The 10,057-nt window shown below is 41.2% G+C and overlaps 1 protein-coding gene across 1 annotated transcript in view; it reads right to left on the reverse strand.

Annotated features, from left to right (window-relative positions):
• The window catches only part of LOC124749001 (sodium channel protein Nach-like), a 126,069-nt gene extending 116,245 nt beyond the window's left edge, over positions 1-9,824 (reverse strand). The window contains exon 1 of the mRNA XM_047248965.1: positions 9,718-9,824. Coding sequence (XP_047104921.1) covers positions 9,718-9,824 — 107 coding nt within the window. The remainder of the gene's footprint in view (positions 1-9,717) is intronic.
• Between the last annotated feature and the right edge of the window lie 233 nt (positions 9,825-10,057).

Raw genomic sequence — 10,057 nt, forward strand, 5'->3', positions numbered from 1 at the left:
TTTTCCCGGGGTTTTCCACGGTTTTCCGGTGAGATTTGGCCAAACAGGGAAACCTTAAAGTTAAATTTCCGTGGCAAAACTTGTTGTTCTATTGTACCCGAACACACGGTATCATCGACCTTATTGAGCGGTAGCTTGTTGTCTTATGCTGCCTTTAACCATTGTATCTGCTGCTATTGTGTTCTTCACAGCATTTGATACTGAGTACAGTGCGTGCTTGTCTTTAGTCGTCCTTAGTAGTACAAAAATGTATTTATTATAGAAATTTCATTACCACGAGGGGCGCCATGTAATGATACAAGAGATGAGAAATGTGCTAAATTTGAAATGGGCTGTGTATATCAGCAGTGCTGAATATTTTACCACACAGACGTGTTCAACGAACTCGGCGCTATGCGCGCTTGTAAGTTAACGAATTTGCGGCAGCGAAAGACAGAGAATAAACCCTGTGTAGGCGATACTACTCTTTGCTGATACAGCATCCTTGTCACTGGATTAACAATACTATTTACGACGACTTGAGATACTGGATAAGAAAGACGCGTTCTCGGAGCGGATCTAATTGTATTGTTGCACGGCAGACATTACGGAATTTGAGAATTAAGTTTACTTATATAAACGCTGAGGCGTAATATCTTGTGAACAGAAATACGAACGTGGTTGTTTTGTTAAAGAGAACTATGGTACAGTTAAATAATTATTCAAAAGTGAGCAATTTCATCATTTTAACAACTTTGGATATTTGTGCAAGTTTACATACTTATATATGCACGATTAGACATTCGTCTCTGCGGCTTTGTGAGGGTTAGTTCTAGCCTGCATGTGATCCGGTTCCTTCGCAATAGATCATCTTTGCATTGGAACTGTAATTTATTAATATTTTCTTCCCACAAAACTGAGACGACTGCATTCATACATCCCAGAATGGCCTACGAGTGTAGGTTGTCACGTACGTATAACGTGAGAAATAAATAAACTTTACAAGAGAGCGGCGAGCAACAGCAGCGATACGGAAGGCGGCAGCTACAACTTCGTAGCACTGCCATTGGATCTTTAGGGCGACTGTAGGAAACTACATCATACAAGTAAACTTATTAAACATAGGCATAGCTGGACAGCCCTGAAAGCTTAGATGCGTTTAAAGGCACTCTTAATTAAGTGGAACAACTTCTTTGTGAAACAAATTAAAATTTCACTTAACATTCAACATTCCAATTTTAACATTTCAAGTTTAATATACATTGAAGTAAATTGCACTTTAAATTTCTCTTCATTTATTCTTCTGTCTCCATATGAAAAGATACGATCCGGCCATTCCACGCGTTAAATTATTTGCTGTCAGAGATATTCTTCTTGCGCAAGACGTCGAGCGTACTCAAAGAATACATCTCCTGCAGTGGTTCTCAACTTTCTTCAGCTGAGTTCCGTCTTGATGCCTTCGAACGGCGACCAACAACCCCCCCCCCCCTTCCTCCCTCCACTCCTTTTTCCCACTACGTGCCATTTGAAGCACGAATATTCCTACTTTAAACGCAATCAAGGAATACCTTTGCACTTTGGTAACAAACGCAACTCGCATTTGGGAGGATGGCGCTTCTAAACCCGTGCGGTAACCCACATTTACATTTTCCATGAATTTTCTTGTTCGCTGAAGGTGAATGTCGGGACGATTCCTTTGAAAGGACATAGCCATTCCACATAAGATTTTCTTCCTCATCCTAGCTCGTGCTCTGTCTCTAATGACATCATCATCTATGGCACGTTAAAACCTAGTCTTCTGTCCTTTCTAGAAACAATTCTATGTACAAAAGACTGTCTTAATAACAACTCAAAAAATAGGAAAGTTTTTATATATATAACAAATTTGTATTAATCGTGATTAAATCTATGTGTGTTCAAAATACGTGGAGGGGGCGAAAGGAAAGGAAAAGCGAAGGAACTAATGATATCAGGAGAAAGGAAAGGAAAAGAGAAAGATCAAATATCATGTGCATGGGGATTTGGTGCGGAATCAGCGGCGACGAGCTAAAATGTGTGCCGGACCGGGACTCGAAACCGGGCTCCCCTGCTTACCTGCTGAACCCAGACACAGTGTTTATCAGCACCATCCCCAGTCGACACACAATCCCAAGTAGTGCCACCTATCCGCAGTCACCGTCCATGCCCTTCACGCTCACTAATTTTAGTTCCCATTGGAGGTCGAAGGTAACGTGCATCGGCACTCAAGGCTGTCGATTCATTGCCCATCGAGGCGAATCAATTACATGAACAACCTCGAGGGCAGATGCACATTTTTCATTCGAACTCCACCGGGAATCTAAAATTAGCAAGCATGGACGACATGGACTTTAACTGCGGATAGGTGGCAGTGGGTGGGAATGTGAGTCGACCAGGGAGCGTGTCGAGATAATTGCGCATTTACGATAAACTCGGTGTGTGGATGGCGCAGTGGGTAACGCAGCTGCCCAGTAAGCAGGGAATGCCAGGTTCAAATCTCGGTCTGGCACTCATTTTCCCTCGTCACCACAAGGTTCCAGTGCAGTTGACATCATTAGTTCTTTCCCTTCTCTTTCCTATCATTTCTCCTCCCTATACCTTCAATTACTTAACCACATCCAAATTTTTCAGCGTTTACTTTTTCAAAACTAAATCACAGATTTCACAATACCGAACATATGTGAGTAGAAATTGATATTTCTTTCAGAATAGCGCTCATTGAGAAAATGGCCAAACAATTATTTTAATCAGATGAATAAATTAATTAAAAATGATAAATTGTGGATACAGTAAGGCCTGATGGGGAAGATTTATTTAGATGGAATAATTTAAACCTTAATTAGCATCTGAAAGGAGCACATACTGTAAAAAGACAATGGAAAGTATAAGGTGCGATCAGAAAGTTTGAGGGCATTACTGCAGGGTATACAGGGTGTTACAAAAAGGTACGGCCAAATTTTCAGGAAACATTCCTCACACACAAATAAAGAAAAGATGTTATGTGGACATGTGTCCGTAAACGCTTAATTTCCATGTTAGAGCTCATTTTAGTTTCGTCAGTATGTACTGTACTTCCTCGATTCACCGCCAGTTGGCCCAATTGAAGGAAGGTAATGTTGACTTCGGTGCTTGTGTTGACATGCGACTCATTGCTCTACAGTACTAGCATCTAGCACATCAGTACGTAGCATCAACAGGTTAGTGTTCATCACGAACGTGGTTTTGCAGTCAGCGCAATGTTTACAAATGCGGAGTTGGCAGATGCTCATTTGATGTATGGATTAGCACGGGGCAATAGCCATGGCGCGGTACGTTTGTATCGAGACAGATTTGCAGATCGAAGGTGTCCCGACAGGAAGACGTTCGAAGCAATTGATCGGCGTCTTAGGCAGCACGGAACATTTCAGCCTATGATTCGCGACTGGGGAAGACCTAGAACGACGAGGATACCTGCAATGGACGAGGCAATTCTTCGTGCAGTTGACGATAACCCTAATGTCAGCGTCAGAGAAGTTGCTGCTGTACAAGGTAACGTTGACCACGTCACTGTATGGAGAGTGCTACGGGAGAACCATTTGTTTCCGTACCATGTACAGCGTGTGCAGGCACTATCAGCAGCTGATTGGCCTCCACGGGTACACTTCTGCAAATGGTTCATCCAACAATGTGTCAATCCTCATTTCAGTGCAAATGTTCTCTTCACGGATGAGGCTTCATTCCAACGTGATCAAATTGTAAATTTTCACAATCAACATGTGTGGGCTGACGAGAATCCGCACGCAATTGTGCAATCACGTCATCAACACAGATTTTCTGTGAACGTGTGGGCAGGCATTGTTGGTGATGTCTTGATTGGGCCCCATGTTCTTCCACCTACGCTCAATGGAGCACGTTATCACTATTTCATACGGGATACCTTACCTGTGCTGCTAGAACATGTGCCTTTACAAGTACGACACAACATGTGGTTCATGCACATTTCAGTCGAAGTGTTCGTACGCTTCTCAACAACAGTTTCGGTGACCGATGGATTGGTAGAGGCGGACCAATTCCATGGCCTCCGCGCTCTCCTGACCTCAACCCTCTTGACTTTCATTTATGGGGGCATTTGAAAGCTCTTGTCTACGCAACCCCAGTACCAAATGTAGAGACTCTTCGTGCTCGTATTGTGGACGGCTGTGATACAATACGCCATTCTCCAGGGCTGCATCAGCGCATCAGGGATTCCATGCGATAGAGGGTGGATGCATGTATCCTCGCTAACGGAGGACATTTTGAACATTTCCTGTAACAAAGTGTTTGAAGTCACGCTGGTACGTTCTGTTGCTGTGTGTTTCCATTCCATGATTAATGTGATTTGAAGAGAAGTAATAAAATGAGCTCTAAATGGAAAGTAAGCGTTTCCGGACACATGTCCACATAACATATTTTCTTTCTTTGTGTGTGAGGAATGTTTCCTGGAAGTTTGGCCGTGCCTTTTTGTAACACCCTGTATGTAACGCAGCGCGACTCCTATGCGGGTATATAAGCACCACCATTAGGGAAGGAACTGGTGTGACATCCGTGTCTTCCCGACGTGCTTACGGTAAATACGGGAAAGTCAGCTACGATGACGTCATTATCAAATCGTCCAAACAAGAGCAACGTTCTGTACTCTTTTTCTTGGCTGCCGAAGGACAAATAGTGGTAGACATCCTTCGGAGAATGAGGGAAGTGTATGGGGCAAAATAACTGTCAAAAACCACCGTTGTGGAATGGTGCGAGTTTCGTGCTGGTCGTGATTCGACAGAAACATGGTCGATCTGGACGGCCAACCTCATCCATTACAGGTCAAATCAAGTGTCTGACACTCTATAGACCTGTTCCATCCCGATGCGATTATCACATCTTCGATCCCTTAAAAATGACCTTGAAAGGTCGACGATTCTTGTCGAACGAGACTTCGTAGTAGGGCACGGCGTTCTATCATAGGGGTATCTTCAACATGGTGCGTTGATGGGGTGATTTTCTCAACGCTCACGGCGATTCTGCCTGATTGGCATATGTGCAAAAACTGGCTGACAGATGGTGGTGAACACCAACAAGTCAGTCACGCAACATGAGAATTGCGTACTAAATGAGCTGTAGGTACGCCGATATGTTACAAAATCGCATAGTTCCAACTGGACTATTCATGTTAGAGGTTGAGTTCAATAAACATCATTTCCGACTAATAGCTGTACCCTCTGCAATTTGAGAGGCCGTATAGTGCTGTTTACAACATTGTCCCTCGACTACTGGCTGATAAACACCTGCTGGAAGGTGCGACTTTCATGCAGGATGCTGCTTTACACCATATTGCTAAACGTGTGAAAGATCTCTCGTGCACAAGGTTTGGTGAGGATTGCGTGTTGAGGGGAGTCGGGTGGTTCTATCTCGGCCATGTTAAATTGTATGACTTTAGGAACATTTTTCTCTCTAAACAATTGATATATTATCATGATTTTTTTGTTGTGTTCCTTATATCTTTATCTTCATTTTAAACTGATAAGCCTTAAAAATAATAAAAACTTATTTTTAAAAAAATATTTTTTAAAGTAGCTATAAAACTGCAATTTTTTACTTAAATTAAATTTGTACCATAGTTCTTTAAAAGATATTCATATTTCCTCACTTTAAATCAACAACTAACAAATAAGGAACAATGAAAAAATCATGTTGATAACATTAATAGTAGCCAAGAAAATTGTTCCTAACCATTGAAAAACATAGTTGTCGGGGAAACGCAAATAAAGATAAGACTATTAAACAATGATTTTATTGACATGTGAAATAATCGGGTCTACTGCCGGATGTTTGTGTCGCTCTGGCACAATATTTTGGCCACGTAACTCGTTGCCTTCTTCAGGTGCTACCTGAAGAAGGCAACGAGCTACGTGGCCGAAATATTGTGCCAGAGCGACACAAACGTCCGGCAGTAGACCCGATTATTCCACATGTCAAGATCTCGCCGGGAAAGCCTGAAGAGTTACAATGATTTTATTCTTACTTTGGTACATTCCAACTTCATATGAAGGTCTATTTGGATCTTCTAGTTCTTCAAACTGTTCCTCGATCTTTCTTCTTGCTTGCTGTGTGGCCTGGCGACACTTTTTCTCACTTTCTGTGACAGCTTTGTCCGCTTTTTTAATCCGAAGTTCGTCGTCCTATTTCTAAAACTTGACACAGTTCTTGCCTGGAGATATGCCTAGATGACTCAAAATTTTACACTTTGCTAAATTTCCTTCATTGAAACTTGTAATAGCTTCTTACACTCCCAACTGAAATGTAGTCATCAAAATGAAAGTTGCTTTTGGTAGCCGCGACCATACAACATTGTTGAACGACTCTGACGGATTTTGCGTTCCACCATGTAGGCACTTATGCAGGAGGTCTGGATGGGCCAAGTCTCTAAATAGGGGTTTTATTTGTTCCATGACAGTGAAAGGAAGATGAGTGTGGTCATTGTGGTCATAAGGCTCATTTTTGTCTTGGGCTTTTCGGAATTTGCATCAGCTTGTCTCACCTTGTCCGTGTCCAGATGTGTCTTCGTTGGTAGCCGTCAAATGAAAAAATTTTGCCCAGACCGCTGCCTTCATGTCCGTTAGAGTTTTTGTAGCATTCCTTCTTATAGCTAGGCAATAATATAGTTGTATTTGATTTATAGCCTCACCAGCAAGGCGGCCACGACCCCCGATTGTTTTGCCGTCGGTAAGTTTTGTTTTCCCAAGTTTCTGTTTCAATTTCCTGAGGCGACTACCCATCCGCTTCTGGACGTGAGCGCAACATTCCAATTTCTCAATTGAGAAGTCGGGACCATATGGTTTCGCCTCACAAATCTTTGGGTAAGAAGCACTGTCCCCGTCTCCTAAATAATACTTGTACCACACTCCGTATTTCGGCAGCGATTCTTGGAACATTTCCACAACTCCTTTTAGCTGCATTCCACCACTTACTCCAGAGTAGTTAGCTAGGCAATCAGCATCATGATTGTTGGTCATTCTATTTTCGCATCTGCAATACTTGGATATAATTTTAACATTAATTACCTGGCCTGTGTGTCCTGCTATTGCAGTTACAATTCCATTGAGTGAAGTGTGGCCCCTACGTTGCCACGATCCGTCAAATATTGCTGTCAAGTCTCTATTACCATCATTTTCGCCGACACTTTCTTCAACAGCAGCCTCTCTTCACAGACCTCTTTTGCAGCATCTCGAAAGAAAGTTTTCGCCGCTTCTTTAACTTTTCCAGTACATCGGAATGCGTAGGCTAACTGAACATTCTCTTCTGATTGTTTAGTCTGGTAAGCATGGAGAATTAGTAGTGGACACTTCAAAAGAACAGTCACTGCACTTTATTACTATCGGTACTTGTAAGCCTAGCCTGGTTCCAGTAGAGACAGTAAGGGATCCTTTACATTTTGCGCACACCGCAATTTGGCTAACTAGGCTACCTAAACAATCATAGCAACCTTCTTCTTTTCCATATATCTCATATTTAGCCAAGTTACGGGTAAGCTTCTTAGAAGAAGAGCTTGTTTTTAGAAACACAAGCAGCTTCAGTACTAGTACTAGCCCTAGGCTCACCTTCAACAATGAACTTCCACTTCAGATTCACCACAATGCAAAAACTGTTTTTGCTTACATTTATCCCCACTGAACTCACGTCCTCTTTTCTTGTTTTGTATTCGCGGCGTTTTTACATAGTATAAATTTATTTGCTGAGATCTAAATACTGAAATACGAACATCGTAAACAAACTTCACTTTCAATCACCACAAACAAAAAACTGGAAACAACAAAGTAAACTGGCAGTTGTTTTCATCACTGTTGCCAACAGTATTTCATCAGTGTTACCAACTAAGCTTTCAAGCAGCTATACTATAGCATGTAGTCACTAGCGAGTAAAAAGAAGGTTGAGTTCATGAAAAGTGTGCGTTGCTGGGTTTCACTAAAACGCTTGTAAAACGGAAACCACTCAACATAAATTAATAATTTTGGTATCAATTTAAACCGAAATATATGCGTAGCAAAAATGTGCAAAAAACAAAAATAAAAAATTTTGAACCAAACAACCATCAGACTCCCGTTGAGCCACCACTTGCATAGTGCTTTGCGTCCCAGTTTCCCAGGCCTCAATCTGTGCGTTTACTAGTTCTGGACTTACCTGAAGTCTCAAAGCCTACTGCGATTGTCCGACCTCATTAGGAATGCTAAAAGATAACATCGGATGGCAATTTCGCACCATACCTTCTGATATAGCTGTGTAGCCTTACCAGATTTGTCACCAAAGGCAAATAGTTGTGCCCAGCAACTGTATTTATTTCAAATAGTGAAGGGTGCAGCAATCAGTCGGAGATGATATTTGTTGGATATCTAGATTTCGGTTACTGTGTGACCATCTTCAGGGCAGTAAATGTAAATTAAAACATTAAAAACACTTTTATATGTACATAGTTCCCACTGGACTATTCATATCAGAGGTTGAGTTCAATAAACATCATTTCCGACTAATAGCTGTACACTTTACTATTTGGGATGCCGTATAGTGCTGTTCACAAAATTGTCCCTCGACTACAGGTATTGCTGATGAATTGCGACCGACTTATTAAGCATTTGTATAAAGAACATCGTCTTTGCTAAAAATCAATTCTTTTACTAATTATTGTTTTAGTATCTTATCAAGCACCACCTGTTGGTCATTTTGTGCATTTATTTCTGGCTTCAATAAAACGCAATTTCATTTGAAGCATATGAGTCAATTTTTACTTGTCTACCTACACTATTACGTGACGTATTGAATCTGCAAAAGTTAACGGACTTTCGGTTCATCTTGTATGTAATGAGTGCAGTCCGCTGATCTCAGGGGTAATGAGAGATCTGTATAATGACCGTCTTTGCTCTGACTAGCATTTCCATATTTTTTTACACTGACAGCAGTGCCTAGAAGTGTGTCTGAGACAAGTGATATTGTATTTTATACACAACTCTTATAAGAAATTGTCTGGTCATCGTGTTTACGTGAAGATGGTCCTTCTTTTCCATTTATAGTTTTACAGTTTTATAACATGAATAATCAACGATCTGTGTACTCCACAGGTGAGACATTCCGTTTTTTATTACGGCATAATGGTCGCTACAATGGTGATACATGATGGTTAATGATGATTATGTAGAGATTTTCAATTAGATTTTAAATATTCTCAGGGTTTCCATGTTTTGCAGAATAGCATAATTTATAATCATCGTAAAGATTTTACCCCTGGCAGACATTTAGTTTGATGTAGGCATGCACAATATGTAAGTAATTTTATTTGTATTCTTTAATGTATACAAAGTGTTCTTCCGATATCGCCATCGATTGCGTACATTTGTTGTCTACCCTCTGTATCAGATACCATTGGATGGTGTGTATGCCTGAATACCGGTCTGCAAATAAATGCGTCTGATTTGCAGCTCATGGTGTACAACGAGTTGTTCCACCAAGAATTTTATTTCTAAAATGGGTAAGTGACATAAAATTTTCACCAAGAATACTTTTTAAACGAGGTTTGGAAATAACGTGCTTTTTCCGGAATAGAAGGACACACCACACAGGAGTTAGTGATGTCAGCCCTTTACAGTTATTGCACTAACGTCGTGTTAGGTATTTAATAGTACCGCAGGCGCAGACATTCCAAGTGAGTTTGTTCGCCGTCCTCACCTTTCAAACCAGTGCCGGCCTTCCTCGGTGATATACTTCAGACCGTGCAGAGTAGTGGCCTTGCAGAACTCGGACAAATGCCGACTCAGTGTATTCACGATCTTCATGGTTCTCTTGCCGTTGATTTTCATTAGAAAGCCTGTAAAGAAAATAACGGTCGTTATATCCTTTTGCAAAAAAGCCTTCATTCAAGAAGCATTTACTTCAGGCTCAGAAATTTTTATGCCACGCAAATAAGAATCTTAACGTAACAGCAGTGCTATCATATTGATAGGAACGATCTTCCGGTAAACAAGAGACCCCGAAGACGAAAGATTTCGAAAAACAAGTTTTTGGCTTA

Source organism: Schistocerca piceifrons, chromosome 1 (genome assembly GCF_021461385.2).
Source record: "Schistocerca piceifrons isolate TAMUIC-IGC-003096 chromosome 1, iqSchPice1.1, whole genome shotgun sequence".
NCBI classification, from domain to species: Eukaryota; Metazoa; Arthropoda; class Insecta; order Orthoptera; family Acrididae; genus Schistocerca; species Schistocerca piceifrons.